The 22,148-nt window shown below is 38.3% G+C and overlaps 1 protein-coding gene across 2 annotated transcripts in view; it reads left to right on the top strand.

Moving 5' to 3' along the window:
* LOC113233231 (spectrin alpha chain) overlaps positions 1–19,453 on the top strand; it is a 46,367-nt gene extending 26,914 nt beyond the window's left edge. For both annotated transcript variants that reach the window (XM_026468271.1, XM_026468270.1), the window contains 20 exons: positions 296–444; positions 1,759–1,960; positions 2,650–2,795; positions 2,901–3,003; positions 3,108–3,257; positions 3,466–3,603; positions 4,219–4,336; positions 4,417–4,612; positions 5,024–5,341; positions 6,194–6,398; positions 6,613–6,817; positions 7,615–7,841; positions 8,021–8,134; positions 8,568–8,715; positions 9,543–9,657; positions 14,179–14,291; positions 14,804–14,953; positions 17,286–17,456; positions 18,404–18,573; positions 18,765–19,453. In XM_026468271.1, the coding sequence (XP_026324056.1) occupies positions 296–444; positions 1,759–1,960; positions 2,650–2,795; positions 2,901–3,003; positions 3,108–3,257; positions 3,466–3,603; positions 4,219–4,336; positions 4,417–4,612; positions 5,024–5,341; positions 6,194–6,398; positions 6,613–6,817; positions 7,615–7,841; positions 8,021–8,134; positions 8,568–8,715; positions 9,543–9,657; positions 14,179–14,291; positions 14,804–14,953; positions 17,286–17,456; positions 18,404–18,573; positions 18,765–18,893 (3,267 nt within the window). In that variant the 3' untranslated portion in view covers positions 18,894–19,453. The remainder of the gene's footprint in view (positions 1–295; positions 445–1,758; positions 1,961–2,649; positions 2,796–2,900; positions 3,004–3,107; positions 3,258–3,465; positions 3,604–4,218; positions 4,337–4,416; positions 4,613–5,023; positions 5,342–6,193; positions 6,399–6,612; positions 6,818–7,614; positions 7,842–8,020; positions 8,135–8,567; positions 8,716–9,542; positions 9,658–14,178; positions 14,292–14,803; positions 14,954–17,285; positions 17,457–18,403; positions 18,574–18,764) is intronic.
* The last annotated feature ends 2,695 nt before the right edge of the window (positions 19,454–22,148 follow it).

Below are 22,148 nucleotides of genomic sequence, written 5' to 3'. Positions count from 1 at the left end.
TCCTATACCCGATTTTTTTTGTGTAAACACTGTTTTGTATAATCTTGGAATAATTGGGATTGAAATGCAGAAAGTCGAGTAAATAATAACACAACCTTATTGAAACAAGTTTAGTATTTTTTTTACGTAATTACTAGTACAAAATCATGAACGCCATACAGTGGTAATCATGAATCAGTTAAACCGATTCGTACTAAATATTCTCAAACGACTACACAAAATCTTCTGTTCATCTTAAACAATCAATAACAGAAGTTAACAACAAAACACAAGCTATAACGCGTTGTACGTACAGGAGCATCGCACGGAGATGGATGCGCGCGCCGGTACCTTCCAGGCACTGGAGCTGTTCGGACAACAGCTGCTGCAGAGCGGCCACTACGCCAGTGTCGATATACAAGAGAAACTTAACAACATGGGCGACGCGAGACAGGAGCTTGAAAAGTTAGTATGTCATATTTATTTTTAACTGTCTTCAAAAAAGGACGGGGTTAACACCCCGTCCTTTTATGAACGTCGTATGTCAATTTCGATTGTTTTTTTTTTGTTGGAAAGCGGTCACCTCGACAGCGATCTCATTAAATTTGAAGAAATTATTGTATTGTTATTCCACCTATCAGGATGGCAAATTAGGGTACAAATCCGGTTTATAGAATTTACCAAGTGTCTGTTAACCAATTAAAATTTTTATTTTTTATTTTTTATTTATGGCTAAATGTACAGACATCAGATACAGAAAGTGAGGAAAATAAAAACACTTAAAAATTAATACAACAGGCATATCTGTGCCCAATTATTACTGTGCTCAACATTCATTTTAAAACATTTAGATATACTTAAACAGACACTAAATCAATCATAAAAAAAATCGAGAGAATGAGAATATGCTATTCACTTTACATTAATGCTAGCAAATAACAAAAATAATAAAAATATAAATAATAAAAAAATAAAATAAATGAAACTTAGCACTTAACTTTAACTTGGTGGCAGAAATAGGCAAGGCAGAACTTTCCTAGTCAATTAATCTTTATTTAATAGGTGAGCAAATTACGCTTGAAATCGACATACTAATTTAAACTCTACTGCTCATTCGTAAGGCAGATTCCCATGAGAAGAATTAGCAAGGACTTTGAATACATTTATCATTACAATATTTTATTTAAACATGTTAAATCGAGAATACCTGAAAGAGCTAAACAGGTCAACCAAGGGTTTTTGGCATCCATTCCCCGGCCGGAAGAAATATTTGTATAGCCTACATTTATTTCTCTCGTGAGTTTGGGTGTAATTTGTGGTTGTCTATGTGTGTGTCCATAGCACCCGCGATACAGGGTTTCCCAGTGCGGGGCTATGTTGAGTGTGTGCGTTATTATTATTATAAATAACCTTTAGTATAAAATTTTTGTTTCACAATAGTATTAAATCTCGTAAATGGCAAATTTTGAATATGAATCGGAATCTTATTATGGAAGCTTATACATTGCCCCATAAATGAATTTGAGACTTTATGAAGACGACTGTCAGGAACAGCTACTTTTATTCCTCGTATTAATGTTATGTCTGTCACTATTTTTTATAAAAAAATAATAATATTTTTCTTAACTTGATCTATCAAAGAAATATCATTCACAAGGACCTCTACTGCTACTACTAATACATATATTGATTTTAAATGATGTTAGTTTTTTATTTACATGCATTAGTCTGCCGACCCTAATTTATTCTCCGAGTTACTGTCACATTATCTTGTGTCAGGGCGTGGGTGGCACGCCGCATGAAGCTGGACCAGAACCTAGAACTCCAACTGTTCTACCGCGACTGCGAACAAGCCGAAGGGTGGATGGCGGCGCGCGAGGCCTTCCTCTCTCCCACCGACCAGCCCGACCAGCCCACCACCGATAACGTCGAGCAACTCATCAAGAAGCACGAGGACTTCGACAAGGCGATCAACGCACATGTACGTATGCCACATTTTTTCAATGTTATTTTCTTTTTTCTTGTCAAATTCGAATCTCTTAATGCCCAGCGCGTTCGTTGAATGTTGCCGTTTAATATGAGAGCTTTGATGATGCCATAACCAGGATAGAATAAGTGTCTCATTCATTTTGTCATATTTGTAAATAATGTTGGTAAAATATTGGCACAATTGTATGAAGCGCATTACGCTGGAAATTTAAGGAAAGGTCGACCTCGTCGTGCATATTTCAACATGCAGAATTCCCTAAAAAAATGCCAGGTCAAAAGTAACAAGTACTTGCGTGCATGTAAATACCAATCAATGTGGAGGTCATGGTGGCATGTCCAGTCAAAGGCACTTCAAGCTAGACGCTTTTGTTTGAATATCATCTCCAGTACAACGGAACAATATCAGTCAATGTGTAGCTTAATGTGCCGCCGTCTATGCTAATAATTGTTTATATGAGAACTGGTGACCAAAATAATTTACTATAATACCAAATATATTATTGTTCCTAATCCAATCCAACCAATCGATTATAACGCAAATGATTTCAAAATAAAAAAATTGTGTCTAAAGTTTCTAGACCTGGAACTAGCAGCCTACCCACTAAAATATTCAGGAAAATGAATGCTGAACCTCCGGAATTATAGCAATTGACGTTAATATGTGTTGGTTAAACAAAACAGGAGGAGAAGATCGCTCAGTTGCAAACTTTGGCGGATCAGCTGATAGCCTCTGATCACTACGCGGCCGGTCCCATCGACAAGAAGCGCAAACAGGTGCTCGATCGCTGGCGTCACCTCAAAGAGGCTCTTATTGAAAAGAGATCCAGGTTAGTCCTATGACTTCACATTTTAGCGGCGCCCCTTTTGAAATTTGTTCCTTTTTAATGCAGTCTTTTAAAATTTCACACCCATGATCCACGTTTCTTGCACAGACTGGGCGACGAACAAACTCTGCAGCAATTCTCACGCGACGCCGACGAAATGGAGAATTGGATCGCCGAGAAACTACAGCTCGCCACCGAAGAGAGCTACAAGGTACCACGTCGTATAGTTTGTTTATTAAGTTCAACTGATTTTGAGATCACCCCAAATTTTGCGGTGTCCAGTCAGGTCGTTACAGTTCTATTCATGTTTCGTAGGACCCCGCGAACATTCAGTCTAAGCACCAGAAGCACCAGGCGTTCGAGGCAGAGTTGGCGGCCAACGCCGAGCGCATCCAGTCCGTACTTGCCATGGGAGGTAACCTCGTGCAGCGTGGTCAGTGCAGCGGCAGCGAAGACGCCGTACAGGTACACACAAACCCTGGAACCACGCCTATCTAATCATAATTAGCACCACTGAAAACTCCCGAACATCTATTTTGGCCCATATTGCACATAAAATATTGGCTGCCGTTTTGAATTTACAGTTGACTTGTATACCCTATTATGTTGCTCTTGGCAACATTTTCGAGGTGCCTGGTTTAGTTTCGAGATACAAATGTTTTGTTTTATTTAGGCTCGCTTAGCATCCATCGCTGACCAGTGGGAGTTCTTGACGCAAAAGACGACCGAGAAATCGTTGAAACTGAAGGAGGCCAACAAGCAGCGTACGTACATCGCCGCTGTTAAGGACCTTGACTTCTGGCTTGGAGAGGTAATGTCGTTAAATATTTTTCCAGATTATTATAATGTGTGTGGGTTTATGAGTGTTTTAATGCCTAATTATACACTGCTTTATCTACACACATATTATAAGCTCTCTGTGATGTGCTCAAGAACAGCATGTTACGACTGGCGAAATGGCGGCGAACAAAAACTTTTCTCACGCATATCACACAACCGTAGTTTTTATTTTTAATTCATAGACAAACTAGAATCGGCCCCAACTATCATATCGTTCGATATCAAGTAACGTGTGAAATTGTCAAAATTGTTTGCTATTGACATTTCATTTCGAATAAGACTTCATCTCGACTGATATTAGAATTAGGTCCAATCAAATTGTTTTGTTTTTCAGAGGTGTTCGAAATTTGAATGTAATAATAACATCGAATTTGATGTTATTAAGAAGCAATAATAACATTTTCACAGATAAGAAATTTGTTCTGACAAAACAGTTTACCTTTACGCTGGTCGTAATTTGCGGTTTTTGAACACATTACAGAGAGTTTATGATATATGTGTAGATAAATAATATTAAAAAGATGTATGTAATTGTATTTGAAGTTAATAGACACCGACTTATGTCAGTTGATAAATTTTCGCTTAGGTTGAGAGCTTGTTGACATCGGAAGACTCTGGCAAGGATCTAGCTTCGGTGCAGAACCTGATGAAGAAGCACCAACTCGTCGAGGCGGACATCCAGGCTCACACTGACAGGATCAACGGTGTGTTCGAATTACTTTTTGTGTTTTAATCTTGGCGCTTATGATCGTTGGTATGTGACTAACACCTTTTCTGTTCGTAGACATGAACGCACAGGCCGACGCGTTGATGTCGTCCGGGCAGTTCGACAGCGCGGGCATCGGTTCGCGGCGCACCGCCATCAACGAGAGAATCGAGCGCGTGCGCAACTTGGCCGCGCACCGTCGCGCCAAGCTGGCCGAGGCCAACACGCTACACCAGTTCTTCCGCGACATCGCCGACGAGGAGTCCTGGATCAAGTCAGTTCTACTATTACCCACTTGTAATTGTACATGGACTATGGCAGCTTGGTTCGAATCTGAAGTATGGCAGTCATGCGGACTTATTTCAATTTCACGGACAAATGTATAGCAGCGACACAGACTCTTCGTCTGTAGTGCCTTTCTCCTAGAACACGTAATATCGTTAGTACATTTTAACAAGAATAAAAAAACGTTATGTTAATAGTACATTCGTTTCAGAACTTCATGTTCTATATTACTCCACAAAGAGTAAATATTTATTTTACGTCTAAATTTCGTCCATTGGTGTTGTAAGGGACGAATACAAGAATTTATAACGCATCTGGATCGACTTCGAAATTCCCTGAAATTAGTCGCCTATCGGTGCCCCCGCATAAACCATCGACTACTAACAATTTTCGCTCACAGGGAAAAGAAACTCCTCGTTGCTTCGGACGACTATGGTCGAGACCTAACTGGAGTACAGAATCTGCTCAAGAAGCACAAGCGACTGGAAGCCGAATTGGCTAGCCACGAGCCCGCTATTCAGGCCGTCCAGGAGGCAGGAGAGAAACTCATGGACGTTTCCAACCTTGGTGTGCCAGAAATCGAACAACGACTTAAGGCCCTGGCTCAAGCTTGGTCAGAGCTGCAAGCGCTGGCTGCGGAAAGAGGCGCCAAGCTGCAGCAGTCATTGGCTTATCAACAGTACTTGGCCAAGGTTGACGAAGAAGAAGCTTGGATTAGGTAAGTCATCAGCTACAACTTAGAATTTAAATCTTCCGAAGCTCTGCTCCAATTCCTGAAAACATCCTGGCAATTATTAAGACACTGAAATAATTTATTTTTAATTTCAAATCTATTATAGACTAGAAAATTCACAAAAACTATAATTATGTTCTAAACCACTGCACGCGCGTTAACGCCATCTAGTACGCGTGCATTAAACTATTAAGAATTTTGACAAAGAGTATCACTGTCCGTGAACAGACTCGACAATCTGTACCTGCTTCAAATTACCTACCTAATACCTATGGGGAACAAGTTAGGCAGATAATATTGAGTGTTTACCAAGAAAATTTAACTATAGTTGGGGAATTAACGGAATGCCCCTGTGAAAGTCGCTATTAATTGCACAATACTTTCGTTTACAACTCGTTTCCACTCTGATATTAGATACCATTATGATATAAGTGCACAAATAACTATTTATTTAATTTTCGATTTGGTATTGTCTATGATACTTAATCTATCATATTATGTGTTCTCTTGTTTTAACGCTCGTCACCACATACTTGCGGAAACGAAATGCATATTTCGAAATGTATATTTAAGCACGTGGTATTTTAGTTAATTATCTCGCCATTACCAATAATTAAATAATACATAAATTAGTCAAAAACCAGAATATTACTTACTGAATCAATGTGAAATAACGGTGTTCGCAACGATTTAAATTACTTTTCAAAGAGGACCGCGTCTGTGTCTGACATCAAAGAACTAAATGAAGTGTTGTGCCGGCACCGCAAATCAGTGGAATACAGTGTGTACTGAGCGCCGCATCTAGTACGCTAGTACATAGGTATCGTTATCTTCTAGTGAGAAACAGCAACTGGTGGTGGTAGGCGAGTGCGGCGACAGCATGGCCGCCGTTCAAGGCCTGTTGAAAAAGCACGAAGCACTTGAAGCTGAACTGGCGGCGCGCGCTGAACGCGTCCGCGACTTGTCCGCCGACGGCGAGCGCCTGCTGCAGGCCGGCAATCTACACTCCGATGCGCTGGCACACAGGATCAGGGCACTCCAGGTAAGACAAATAAAGTTGCGTAAATAATTCTATTGCTGTAGACCGCGTAAAATATTGACATATAAAATGTTACTTGTGTCCGCTAACGGTGCTGTACAATTTGTCATTTGAGCACCCGCTAGCGAAAACTCACAGTAAACTCTTCAATCGCAGATTGCCACATTAATGGTTGGTTTTATAGTGTATTTAATATCATGCTTGTTGTGGTATACAGGCTAAGCTGGAGAAGCTGACGGCTCTGGCGGCTAGGCGCAAGGCAGCGCTGGTGGATAACTCGGCGTATCTGCAGCTGCTGTGGAAGGCCGACGTGGTGGAATCCTGGATCGCCGACAAGGAGACCCACGTGCGCTCCGACGAATATGGGCGCGATCTCTCCACTGTGCAGACGCTGCTGACCAAGCAGGACACCTTTGACGCTGGTAACTATTAGGAATAGAATCTTTTTAGAATTTTACGAACAACACTTTAATAACCAAATGGTAAAAACCAAAAACAAAGGTCTGCAACAAGCACATAGAAAAATTCGTAAGGTCCACTAGTTCGTTCCGTGGCTTAGTTAACATAGCGTCTGGCACGGTTTGTTGGAAGACGTTGGTTCGAATCCAGCCAGATCGAAGGAACTTTTTCTAAGTGTTTGGTCCTTGTATTAATAATTGTAACAGTTTAATAGCTCTTCAATAGGATTAAGCATCGTGCTGGAGAGATTGGCCAGTCTAGGCACCGCTTTACTGATGTGCGCCACAAAGAGGCTCTTTTCATTAACCCACTAACTGCGGCGCTCCAACAAAATCCAGGCAAAATTGCAGGTGTACCCCTCGTGCACAGACACCTAATTAGTGCAATGAAGCTGGCAATAAATTATCCAAAATTTATATGGTTTTAAAATATCGTAGCAGTAGAGCTCCTTGTGAAAGAGTTCGTATAGGATAGTGCTGCCACCTTAACCTATTTCTGCCGCCAAGCAGTAATGCCAGCATTACTGTGTTGCGATTTAGAAGGGTAAGGGTGAAATTACAGGCACATGGGACATGTCAACTTATGTCTCAAGGTGACAGGCGCAGTGGCAGTGCCCCTCAGATCTTTGCGATTTAAAGCTCTGAATGGCATAAGTGAGAAGAGTAATTCTCTGTTTCTTATTATAAGGTCACCAAAATATACAATTTTGAACCGATCATCAACAAAACACACTTAAAAATAACCAATAACAACCTCTCAGGTCTCGCGGCATTCGAGCATGAAGGCATCCAGAACATAACATCCCTGAAAGAACAGCTCGTAGCAGCCAACCACGAGCAGACACCCGCCATCGTGAAACGTCACGCTGACGTCATCTCGCGCTGGCAGCGGCTGCTGGCCGACTCCGCCTCGCGCAAGCAGCGTCTCCTGCGCTTGCAGGATCAGTTCAGGCAGATCGAAGAGCTATACCTTACTTTTGCCAAGAAGGTACGTAATAAATTCTTCACACCTTAGAAAACTATGTCAAACTATATCTAAATCTATTTTTTTTATTGTCTTGATTTTCATAATTGCCTCGAGTGACTAACGACCTCGACTAAAACGATTATTCCCTCGAAACATATTATTTAATGTATTGTATTAAAAAAAAAATATTACCTGTGCAGGCATCGGCATTCAACTCTTGGTTCGAGAACGCCGAAGAAGACCTCACGGACCCGGTACGCTGCAACTCCATCGAAGAGATTCGCGCGCTTAGAGATGCGCATGCGCAATTCCAGGTAACATCAGTCAACCTTCACTTTCCATTGCGTGGTCATAGGACCGAAACATAAAACTGCCATGCGACGTCGCATCACAGAAATCTACGAGCTCGCACGACGCATTGTAAGAATTTGCAAATTGCTCCGCATCGCGCATTCCTGCGATGTTAACTTCTTTGTGTTTTTTCCTATACTTTCTTATCAATAACAGCAGTGCAACACTTTATGATCCATGTCGCTACCTAGTTTAAAATATATGTTCAGTAAGGTTGATCGTCGAAATAATGGTTACCCAAACGACGGCAGTGAGATGCCTTGCCTCACGAAATCGCATTGCAGCAATTCGCGTCGCAGTTTTCTGTTTCGACATTAATCGAGTATTTACGTGTTTTTCTTAGGATTGAGAAATGTCACTCATAAGAGCTAATTACAAACTAAAACATTTTGATAGGCATCGCTATCATCCGCGCAAAGCGACTTCGAAGCTCTAGCTGCCCTGGACGAGCAGATCAAGTCGTTCAACGTGGGCGCCAACCCGTACACCTGGTTCACCATGGAGGCTCTCGAGGAGACCTGGCGCAATCTGCGCAAGATCATCGGTAAGTGTACTGTGCTTTATGACAGGAACTACTGCTTCGAAACTTACTTGTCTATTTCAATAAATATCTATACTAAAAACGTGTAAATGCTATTATTTAAGCACATGCTTAAATTCCATTGTAATAAAAAAAACCGTTTTAATACCCAACCAATTTAAAATGGTAAATAAATTTACCACATATAATAAACAACTTCAAAAGTATTGTGTGCAGAAATGCTAATGCATTCTGAACATTTTTTTTCTATAATCGAAATCACTAGATCTATTCTTAAAATACATTAGAAGTTATAACTTGCCTGTTTTTTAAAATGTATACCACGTTGTTTGTAATGTTTGTATACAAACATTTTGAGTTTCTTTTGATAGTGTTTGTATACTATGTTGTGCCTGTACAAGGGTATCATAACATATAAGGATTATAATGATATATAACGTCTTTTAAACTTATATGGTGCAATAAATTGATTGGATCAATCAGAAGATTTTATGTAACAATAGTCTTGTATTCTGGAAGCAATGAAGATTTAAGAATTCCCTCCACAGCATAAAAATAATAACGCACACACTCAACGTAGCCCCGAAATTAGGGAAACCCTGTGTCGCGGTTGCCATGGACATGGACATACATACACAACCACAAATTACACCCAAACTCACGAGAGAAATAAATGTAGGCCATACAAATATTTCTCCCGGCCCGGGAATCGAACCTGGGATCACTGCGTGGCAGTCCGGCATGGTAACCGTTCGGCCACAGAGGCAGTTAATATAACAGCATAAATTATTCAAAGAACATCAAGGTCTAAGCGTACTTTTGTTTTATAGCCGAACGTGATGTGGAGCTGACGAAGGAGGCGGCGCGGCAAGACGAGAACGACAAACTGCGAAAGGAGTTCGCTAAGCATGCCAACGCCTTCCACCAGTGGCTCACCGAGACTCGGTAAGTAATCTGTCCATAATCCCCTTAACTGCACGTAAACTTCTGAAGGCTATCGGGAAGTAAGGGAGTCAACAATTTTGTTGTAACCGTCGCAACCTAAAAGAATTACTGTGACGGTATTAATGTTCGATACTGAGAGCTTACCGTGTAGGGCAAAAAGAGGCATCGATGTTTCCGGTTCAGTGTTGATGTCACACTGTCTACCAATTCTTTCATTTTCATAAGAGTTTTTGTTATCTATCTCTCTACATAACGGATCACTTTTTAGAATAATTAAAATACAATTTATATGTATCTTTAAAGTTTGACATATAATTCAATTACTAATTGCTCTCTTAAACAATCAGACTGATTATGCGCCAAATCGCTGTCTTAGCCCAGTGGGGGAGCGATTGTTTCTTATTTGAGAAATCGACGTTTCGAATCCCTGGGACTTTTAATTTCAAATGCACGTACATTTGTGATTGTTTCGTAGCAATACATCTACTACTACTACGATAATTCTCGGATTCGTTTTCACTGTCTAATTTCCTTGGTTATTTTTATTATATAAGTATTCCGATATATTATGAATAAAATTTATTGTAAAACTGTAAAACTTGAAATGGTCACACAATTGTTACTTATCCGATTTTATTTGTACAAAAAAAACTTGCACGGTGCGTGAGACGCCAACGGGGGTGTCCGCCATCTTGCGTCAGACCAGCGCCGACAGATGCCGAGCGCGACAAAATTTTGCCCGCTTCGTGTACGGGTTATTACGATCCAATATTAATGTTACATTATTTAATATAATAATAACAATTCATTTATTTGTGAAAACACAGGTTAGATATGCAAGTTGAGATGTACAAAATGAGTAGGTATAGTTTCACTGTGTACGGCCAAACATTTGGCATACAAAGCATATTGAAAGTATATTTGGTATATGAATATTATAATACAGACATAATTACCGGTATTGACAATATAAAAATGAAGAAAAAATAAAAAAAATATTTAAAGTATTACATATGTTTATAATATCGTTAGTATTCAAGAATGTCATATTAATTATTAATGTCCAAAATAGTAAATATAATAAAAACAAATTAATTCATTCCAACAATTAAATTACAAAAGTCAAGCGGCTTTGTCAGGTGAAAAAGATTAAGTTATAGTGTCATTTAAGAATTCGTTGATGTCATAGTAACATTTATCTATTAATAAATTGCTCAACACATTTTGGAACTTATGCGTTTCAAGTGATTTTATACGATCAGGAATTTTATTGTATATGACCGGTGCGAGTTGAACAACACTCTTCCTAAGAAGAGCTGTTTTGCAGATCTTTGTGCTTAATAAGTGTGGTCTAGGACGTAAATAACGATTTTGTACCGTCGGTCTAACTGAGAAGAAATTTGAGTTCATTTTGACAAATCTAGAGATTTTAAGAATATACAGGCAAGGAAAAGTCAACAGTCTCAGTGTCGTATTCTAGAACTCTATTCAATGCTCAAGTCAGGATTTGAGCAGACTTGAGTATGATTTCTAGCACTGGAAATACAATCCTAATGGCAAGGACTTGAGTATGATTTCTAGTGCTTTGAATCATACTCAAGTCCTGACTTGAGCATTGAGTACAGTTCTAGAATACGACCCTAAGAGACTTAAAAAAAGGACGACAGCTTTCCGTATATTTTAATTCACAAATTGCTCGGACACATCGTTTTTGAGCTCTAAATATTGTGTTCCTGTAGTTAGAGTCGAGTACCAATAGTATCCTAAAATATTATTTAATATTTCACGATTACACGTATACTCGTGATAATAAAAAATGCCACGGAAATTAGACAGAGAACACGAACTCGAAAATTACTCTTTAACAATGAAGGAAAACAACGTGGTGAAATCTGCATATCGAAGAAACTTCGCAACTTTAGATAATTAGTAGAAAGAAACAGCCGCAATGGCAGCATTTCTATGCCATCAAAACATCTTACTCGTTTAGCCGACTGGCAAGTCTCTAAAGTGTAATCATCTGCACTTATGCACTGATGCACAATTATTTATGAACTATTGTTGAAATGGTCATTGGTGTGCAGGTACCGGCTGCTAGGCTGGGACGGGTAAAGTATCGAATGCTGCGTGCAAACGTACTAAAAAACTGCTTAATGTCCTGGCAAAAATTGTTTTCACCCTTATAATGTTATGGGAAAGATATTTGCCTTTCACTCAAGTTTAAGTGTGAAGCAAATCGATACCTCCCACGTAAGTTGCTGTTAGTCAAAATACTATATTTTACTTTTTAAATCAACTATATACTTTTTTATTCATATTTTTCCATATTTAAAAGTAAAGAAATCACTTATATTCCGTCCAACCGTTTATGTAACTTTTCACAGCTCGAATCCTAATCAATTAGTGATGCCCTAATGCGTTTCCGATTCGATTTTATATAACAATCGATTTTATTTATGAAGAAGTTTTAATCGTCAATTTGAGCGGGTTCCAAAAATAATATATTGTCTGTTTGGCATCGTGATGTTGCGTTTGACAATTTGTGTGCTCAAGAATTTGGTAAAAAATCCGACGATTCATTACTATAAACAATAAGAATTAATTACAATTAATTATAATTTACTTCATTTCATTATAATTTATTAGACAGGTACGAACTTTTATCAACTTGAATAATCTTCGTTACTTAATCTGTTGGCTGGATAATTAATATCGGAGGTATAGAGTACGTCGCTTCACTAAAATTAAAAAATAAAAGAGTCCAGGAAGTATTGCATTTTTTGTCTATGGTGTGTCAATAATTACGGAAATTCGGAGGCATGCATATGTCAAAAGTAACGTAAATGGTTGGACGCAGTAAAGCATTATTTTTACTTTCATACATGGAACTTATAATATTTAAGTTAAAAAGAAAAAAAATGGTATTTTGACTTACAACAACTTACATGGGAGGTATCGAAATAAATATAATGTTATAATTTAAACATCTAATGTCAAGTTATTAAGATTCTTTTTTTGCCTAGACACAAGATTAATCGTTGTTGTACGCACTACGAAGTTTTAAATGTCTCTTCAATTTTCAGACCTTCCCTCACTGTAAATATTTAATGACAATTCAATTTCTATCTGGGTGTTTTAACAGCTAATTCACGTTTTAATTCTGTCTAGATCCAATTATTTGTGCAATAATATGTAGTGATATAAATAACGTGGACAAGCTAGAGAGATAAGTTTAAAGAAATTGATTAACATTATAAATAAATAAATAAATAACGCACACACTCAACATAGCCCCGCACTAGGGAAACCCTGTGTCGCGGGTGCCATGGAGACACACATAGACAACCACAAATTACATCCAAACTCACGAGAGAAATAATTGTAGGACATACAACTATTTCTCCCGGCCCGGGAATCGAACCTGAGACCTCTGCGTGGCAGTCCGGCATGGTAACCGTTAGGCCACTGAGGCAGTTTATTGTAGTAGTTTACAATAGTATTGCTTATAAGCATCCATTTATGAGAATGTAATTTATAGGAAATGAAACTATTTTTCCGGATTTAAATCGCGAGTTTTTTCAAACAAACCTACGTTTCGGGCCCTCTACAGATCCCATGATCACGATCATGATCGTGGGACACAAAAAAAAACGTGGGACATGTGAAAAAACAAATATACGCGATTTATATCCGGAAAAATAGTTTCACTTCCTATGTGTAACAATCGCGAAATCCTAAGAGCTCGAAATGTAATTTATGTTAAGAAATTAATTTTTTTTAATGAAAAATACAGTAAATAATAATAAGTTAAACAGAAACTTTATGCAGCTTCTGCCTATTTGGATAACAAAAATCCAAGGCCCGCGTGTGACCCGTTAAGTTTCGATCTATGTATGATGTTTCAAATAGACGTTGCAAGTGATAAATGTGAACAAATGTCTGTTTACAATGAGCAACCCCTGGAGTTTTTGGCTCATTCTTCACAGGGGCAATCTGCCGTACGAATACGCAACAGTGTTTAGTCAATGTGACGATTTCAAATGTAATCTCCTTGCATATGAAACAAAGATATATTTGAACTTGAAGCTAGGAAGTTTATATTCTTACATCGCTGTCATTTTTACTAAATTTTTACCATACAACAAGCTACCTTTACACGCTTTTAAACTGAGCGGGTAGTCAAGGACGGCTGGCCGCGCACGACACTTATTTAGTCAAATAAGTCATTATACTATATCCATTGACAAACCAGCCGCTACCGCTGCGGACGATCGCGGCTAGTCGCTTAGTGGAAAATGGCATTTAGGCCCAAGAAACATAAAGGTAGCTTACGCTAATTACGAAAGTAAAAATAATAGTACACAATGCCCAATATATTCTTTAGTTTAATTCACACTATATAATGATAACACAACGTGTACGTACACGCCTAAAGCTTATCAGTGGCACTTTCCTATTTGCCTAACTTTTCCGTGTCCACTTCGTTTGCATACGTAGTGTTTATCAAGTATGCATTTGCAGCACTTCAATGATGGAGGGTACTGGTTCCCTGGAGCAGCAGCTGGCTATTCTGCGGCAGCGCGCTGGGGAGGTGCGCGCGCGCAGGGCTGACTTGCGTCGACTTGAAGAACTAGGTAAGATTTTTCTGTCACTTTCCATTTATAAATGGTTCTTTGGATCCTGTAATAATTATGTTAGCAGACAACGGCACAAATTTATAGAGCAAATATGTATGGAAACGTGGGAAGAACCTCTACGTACACATCTCGATCAGATTAGGGAAGTCCTCGAAAAAGGCAAATTTTTGATGTATCGATAAACGGACATCGTCGCTTAAATACGTAAACAGAATTACTAGCAGTAATTTTATGTGACAATCTATGATTATACCTTAAAAGTACTTATACCTACATTTTAAGCCTTAATTGCCCGATATTGCGCTTGAAGAGTAAAAAAGGGATTACGTCTAAAGACGAAGTTACGAGGTTTTAACATTTAGCAGACGACGTGTATTAAGAGATTGATGCGTGCGTTGCAAGGCTGCTTTCTATGCCTACCCTAATAGAAAAAGAGTGTGAAGTGCATGTGTGTTAAAATTAAGCCTCAGTTCACTACATTCATAACTGTTTGTTACTTTGTACTCTAGGAGCGGCACTGGAGGAGCATCTGATCTTGGACAACCGCTACACGGAACATAGCACAGTGGGCCTGGCCCAGCAGTGGGACCAGCTCGACCAGCTTTCCATGCGCATGCAGCACAACCTCGAGCAACAAATACAGGCTAGAAACCATTCTGGTAAGTTTTTTTTATATTTATAAATTTTTGTTCTTGGAAAAAAGACAACAGAGCACAGTAGATATGACACAGAAAGCAGAAAAGTGTAGGTAAAGGTGTCAAAAGAAAGCACGTTGTTACTACAACACTAATGAATGGGAGTTTAAAATTTGATGTAAATTGGATTTTTGACATCACACAAATTGACCGTCAGGATGACTGGTCTCCTATCGCATCTGGCACGGAGTGTATATTCAAGAATTGCTAGTATTTGCTACCTTTTCTAAATAATTGCTTCCTTTGATATATTCTGAGAAATTAAAAAAAAATTGACCAACTATTCTGACGTCAGAATGGCTGGTCGCCACTTTGTTCAGCATGAAGGGAGCAGATTTTCCAGAAGTATGTATTACGAATAATTGCCACCTATTTGCTACTTTCACGAATTAAAGGTATAAGCTTCCTATCTACAAACGATTGAAAATTTTACGAAGAAGTGCCTGATTAAATTATAAAAGCAAAAGTTTTTAACCAAGCTCCTAGCTTGCATTCGATAAATACTCTATCGACTGAATAAGAAGCATTTGTGTATGTGAATGAAAGGAATATTGGTTTCGATCATTCAATAAATAGTCGAACTCGTTTCATTTGCAGGATGGTAAAATATCCCAATAGGTGAAACTCCATCCAGATATCCACTTTTATCTTAATGAAATGGGGGTAGTTTGTGGTGTCGGTTTTTCTAGTGCGAGGCTATGAGTGTGTGTAAAAAAAATAGTAGTGGTCCAATTGTCAAAATAAGAATAAAGAAGGCAATAACGCAATTATTAACCGTAAGAACTTCATATTGCAAACTTTTACACCCTTTTGCAATCTATCGATAAAACTGTCGACAACAACTACATGACTAATTAAAATTTTACGAAAACTGCCTACTTTGCAGATGTCATTTTATTCAGTCTTAGAAAAGCAGACTATAGACGAGAAGGTTCCGGATCGGATTCCCAGTAAGACCATTGGGAAACGAATTTCCCTAAATCGTTACTTGTCTGGGTGTACTGGGTAGCTTCAAAATCTTGGGACCAGGCACTCTTCTCCCGTTTTCAAATGTCAAATATGTAATACACGCCCAATTTAAAAGACGCATGATGCGTATGAAGCTTCATACTTGACAGTATTTTGATTTGGTCGAATGTTACTTATTTGACAGTAATTGTTTTGGACGGAAGTCGGACAGAGAATGGGAGTAGACTCAATACTCAATATATTTATTGTCTTCATATGGTACATAAGGTCTTAAAATTAAAATAATGTTACACATATGAGCCCTGTCTTCGGCATAACAACAAGAGCAGAGTCAGGCCGAGGCTTAGAATATTCACTTCAATTGTTCACTATCAATATATATATGTATAATAGAAGTATATCACAGAAAAAATTCCGATTAAATAACAATATTATTTTTTTATGAAAACTTTAATAACATTTTGTCATTAAAGTATTCACTTAAATTGTAATAACATTTATTAATTAGGTATAATTTCAATTTATTAAGAAAGAGTGAATACTTTTTCTCGTTCTTAATTATTGGCTTAACGGTCTCCCGACCGTTGAATATCTTCACCGACATTGAGTGGGGACCTGAGCTGTGTAATTGTAGATAAGATTGTGGCAGAAGCAATCTATTGCGTGGTCTGAAAGTATGTCCTTGGGGCAGGTCGTCAAGATTGGTGTAGAAGTCAGGGTGCTGTTTTATTACAAATCTCGAGAATATAGATGAAAACTAAAGTTAAGATTTTAAATTGTTTGATCCCGAGACCCCGAGCTCATTCGCGTTGTCTTGCAAATTATAATTATTAAATTTCCAATTATTTTCATTACTAAATTTCAATTTAAATGTGTTAAATTCTTTCAATGCAACGCGAAGATAATAGCCTTGGGTATCTTTATTTCCTTTTTTACAGACTTCAATAAAAAGGTTTTCAATTTGACTGCTTCTTTCTTGTGTGTATGTTACGTGGTATGGCATTTGTGAACCCATTTCAATAATTCTTTTTTTGTTGTTAAAAAGGGGGCCCATTTAAATTTGAAGAAAATATAAATAGGGACTGAAGCCGGTTTCGCGCACTTTCCGGCAACCGATTTTAATAAAATAAAACTTGGCAAATAGATGTCATTCCACGAACTTTTGAGATCGGTTTTTTTTTTATAAACAAAAATAAAATTTTTATCTGACAAAGTTTTAAAAGGGACACTCATGTAACAGCGTTTGTACCGTTCCATACACACATTAGCAGTTTTGTGCCTCGATTAGGCAAGATTCAATAATCCAATTTATTTGTTCATTTTCCAGGCGTAAGCGAGGATGCGCTTAAGGAGTTCTCCATGATGTTCAAGCACTTCGACAAGGACCGGTCGGGACGGCTCAACCATCACGAATTCAAGTCGTGTCTGCGCGCACTCGGTTATGACCTGCCGATGGTCGAAGAGGGGCAGCCCGACCCCGAGTTCGAGGCCATACTCAGTGAGTACCACCCTTATTTTTTTAGGATAAAAATTTAGGAAATTGTAGAGGATACGTAGTCTAGGCACCTTAGTATATATCGTCGGCTCAAAAGTTTTTCCTATTTCATTGGGAAGAACATTTACGACAGATGAAAAGTAAGTGCGTAGTGTCCTTCATTATAATACAGTATATCGAAAAAAGTTAGTAGCAGTAGAGCTCCTTGTGAAAATACAGGGAAGTACTGCCGCCTTATCTATTTCTGCCGCCAAGCAGTAATGTCCGCATTACTGCGTTACGGTTTTTAAGGGTAAGGGTGCTGGTGAAATTACAGGCACATGGGACTTGTCAACTTATGTCTCACGGTGACGGGCGCCAATGGTAGTGCCCCTCAGCTCTGAGTGGCACTGTAACTGTTATGGACAAGCGTGTAGCTTACCATTTATTAGCACGACTTGAACGTCCCGTCACTTGATGTTTTTGTGTAAAACACAAAATCTTGATCGTCAATCGTTTTTTTGCCTTTGAGGCAGTCATCACAGGTGAAACGCAGAACGGCATGAAGCCGATCAGAAGAGATTATCAGACGTTCTTTCGTACGAACGCGGCCCAACACGATTCGGCAACGAATCTGCTTCCTGCCAATTTCCGATCGCGTCCGTACGCATGCCGACTGCGACTGATCCACGGGGTCTAGTCCCGTCCTTCGTTCTAAAGAATTGCTGTCAAATAGGTAATACTTGACCAAATCAGAAACCAATGTGAATATTCATTCACATCATGCGGCTATTAATTTAGTCGAGTATTACGTATTTGTCGGTCATTGTGTCAGACGGAGAACGGCAGTAGACCCCCTGGTTTAGAAAGAAATGGCGCGACGGCGCGCGAACAGCCACGTCAACGACGAATCGGCTTAATGCGACAAGTGTCGATGTCAATTGTGAAACTTTCCTTATTCCATCCAACAGACGTGGTGGACCCGAACCGCGACGGACAAGTCTCCCTGCAGGAGTATATGGCGTTCATGATAAGCAAGGAGACGGAAAACGTGCAGACCTCCGAGGAGATCGAGAACGCCTTCCGCGCAATCACCACCCACCAGGACCGCGCCTACGTCACCAAGGATGAGCTATATGCTGTAAGTATACGTATAAGATATTTAAACGTTTTCTTAATTTCTTCGGTAAAACCACTATCTACGGCCCTCCAAATTTACCTCGACAAATAACTGAGTTACTACGTAGTAAAAGGTCGTAAAATTTGAAGCAGTAGACTCTAAAAATCACGTCATTTACAAACTGACACCCAAATTTTTGTTCAATTTGACAGAACCTGACGAAGGAGATGGCGGATTACTGCGTGGCTCGAATGAAACCTTACGTAGAACCGAAGACGGAGCGGCCGATCACCAACGCGCTCGACTATATCGACTTCACACGCACCCTCTTCCAGAACTAAGCACGTCAGCCCGCCGCGGCTGCCCGCGACATACTGCCTAATTTAAGCATTAAACCACACCAACTAAACTCTTGCTTTTATTTATGTAACGTCACTACCCCCACCTAACTTACGGAATAAGGTACGGGCAATATGCCACGGGCAGGCGCTGCTACAGATAAACTTATCTCTTTCACAAGTATAAATCTATTCCAATTTCAAATACGACTGTCTTGCATTTGAATATTAGATAGTCATTCGAGAAGTTGTCAAAGCTGATGTTTTGGGTTCTGGAAGAAGCATGCGAAGCGTTAAATGCTTAACGCCAATCGCGCGGCTGCGTCATTGTTGTTGCTACTCGAGTAGCTTGCCATAGCAGCTATGAGAATTCCTTTTCTCTGATTAGCAGAGGAATAAGAAGCTCTTTCTTCGAGCCCTGACCTTCAGCTTTCGATAGAAAATATTTCAAAGTCTAAAAGCTGCTTTGTTTTGCTAAGTAAGATTTAAAGGACAACATTGTCCCCAATCACTATTTATCAGTGTTATACGCTGTGCTAAGATTTCTATTTATTTTTTGTACTCCTTATAAATCTTATATATAATTTAAATAAACGTATTTATTTTAATCTGGTTTTCATTAAAACTGCTATCTTAACATATTCCATATTTATTTTTACTATCATATGTATGTATATTTGATCATAATGTCTATATTAACAGTTCATAAGTTACATTTATTTTAAAAAGTACACTATCCAATTAAGATTGAGTTTTCATATAAAATTATGTACTAATTACGTATACAACCTATACCTACTTAATTTTAGCGTCGTTTTGGAATTTAGCCTGTTAGCAGTAGGTAGTGGTCAGATATTCTTGTACCTAAAGTTTATTTTTTCACATGAATGCTACCAAAGTATGGAAGCAGGCTACTTTAAATATCTTTTTTTTCTTTTAAATCCCGATATACCGAAATATCGTGATGTTTCTGATTTTGACTCACTATAAATTTTACTGGTGGTGACCAATATGACAACTGAATATCAGTACTATGAACAGCTAGAAGTTTCAAACTTAAAACCATGGCACAATGGTTTCAACTATTGCATGAATTATAATTAGAAGTCCAAAATGCAAAGAAAGGAATGTCATGAAATGTCCTGGTCAAAGTGTGAAGGCAGGTACGCTAAACCTTATACTTTGAACCATTTGAACCATTCGAGAAACGAACCACGAATTACATCTATGGCACGACAAAATGTCGGCACAAAAAATGTTTTAGACCCCGATTGAGTTACCAGTGTCATAAAATTATTTACGACCTTCAATATGCTTCAACTGCCTCCGTGGCCGAACGGTTACCATGCCGGACTGCCACGCAGAGGTCCCAGGTTCGATTCCCGGGCCGGGCGAAATATTTGTATGGCCTACATTTATTTCTCTCGTGAGTTTGGGTGTAATTTGTGGTTGTCTATGTGTGTGTCCATGGCACCCGCGACACAGGGTTTCCCTAGTGCGGGGCTATGTTGAGTGTGTGCGTTATTATTATATTATAATATAGTCTTTTATTATAATTATTTGATTAAACGAAATTAAATAAATTGCCCGGATAAGCCGAAAAGCGCTATCTCAATCAGAGTAAGTTTTGAGAAAATCAACTGTTTGTAAATTGTATTTAAGCACCTTCAAAAATAAATCTTTTTGAAGATGTCAAAACTTATTTTGTACGTATTTTTGACTAATAGATTTATTGACATACCTAAATTATCCATAAATTGTACCATTATACCTATGTATATTGTGAGATACCGCTATTTTGATTATAAAGAAAGCCGCCAAATCCATAAGTAATATAAGAAAAAAATGAGATATCAAAATACTTCTTAGTGGTTTTTTAAATGTTTTAAGTTAGATAGCGCTATTTCTATTATACCATTAGATGCAAAATTATTATAGCTATTGAATGGTAAAAAAAAAAACTAAAAGGGAGTATATCTCAGAGTTAGCGCCTTTCGGCTTAGCAGGGCAGAATATACATTGCAAAATCTGAATTGTTCCAAGTTTTATCAGATTATAATTTGAAAAGAGTTCTAAATATTTATTTTCCTCGAAAACGGGAAACTACCATTTAATTTATTATATATACCATTAGTTATCCTCTTTGTTCACATTCTGGACATCTAATTATGATTCTTACTGTAAATAATATTAAAACTAAATTTTTAATGTTTAATGCAACTTCTGGCATTAAACATTAAAAATTTAGTTTTAATTTACATTTTTCACGATGTTAACTTAAAACAAATAACATGATATTCATATTTATTGTGAAAATACTTCACCAGTTCGTTGTTATTACTGAAGACCTGTGAGATCTACGAAAGACAAATTTCTCAGAGATAAAAGTCCTACAACGGGCACATAGATAACTTGTAAAGATTGTTAACTCGTTCCGCAGCTCAGTTGGAAGAGCAATAGCCCCAGCAACGGGTCGATCTAAAGAATTTAGTCAATCCCGGTATCGCGGGATTTTTTCAATAACAAAGTGCAATCTAAATATGTTAGCGAGCAACCAAATTGTAGGCAAATAAGCATCCGAATATCTGACCACTGGTTATCAGTCAGCCATAGTCGTAACAACTGTAGTGTTTTCTTTGAAGACGGAGTAAAATGACATTTGCAAGGTTGCCAGTTTTCATACAATTGTAAATAGTCATGTAGTTGTCGACAGTTTTATCGATAGATTGTGACAGGAGGTAAAATTTTGCCAAAAATTTCTAAACTGTGAATACGTGCTAATGACTGCTCATTGCGTTATTGCCTTCTTCATTGTTATTTTGACAGTTGTACTAATAGTATCGAAATAAATTTTTATTCATATTCATTTTAATAATAACAGGCGGATTTGTTTATCTATATTTTAAAATATCTCTCCTCTTTGCATTTTTAATAGATATAGTTCTAAATGCAGTGCTTGTATATAATAATATGAACTTACAAAAATTGACAATTCAAATGAACTTGTGTCCAGCAGTTGGACGAAAAATGGGGAAACAAGGACAATTATGTAAATATGCAACAATGCATAAGCGTAACCGACATTCAGTCGACAGTCGACAGAATATTTATCGACTGCAATCACTAGCTCGCAAGCGGGCAACACTTTTGCGTAATAAACTGTCAATTTACTCCATCTTCAAAAAAGACGGACTACATAATTATATTATATACATTATTTAAGCCTGCAGAGCTCCTTGTGAAAGAGTTCGTCCAGGG

Source organism: Hyposmocoma kahamanoa, unplaced genomic scaffold (genome assembly GCF_003589595.1).
Source record: "Hyposmocoma kahamanoa isolate Upper Pololo Valley unplaced genomic scaffold, ASM358959v1 78, whole genome shotgun sequence".
NCBI lineage: Eukaryota > Metazoa > Arthropoda > Insecta > Lepidoptera > Cosmopterigidae > Hyposmocoma > Hyposmocoma kahamanoa.
Note: the sequence above shows the minus strand (reverse complement) of the source record. Positions and strands in the feature narration are given on the sequence as shown.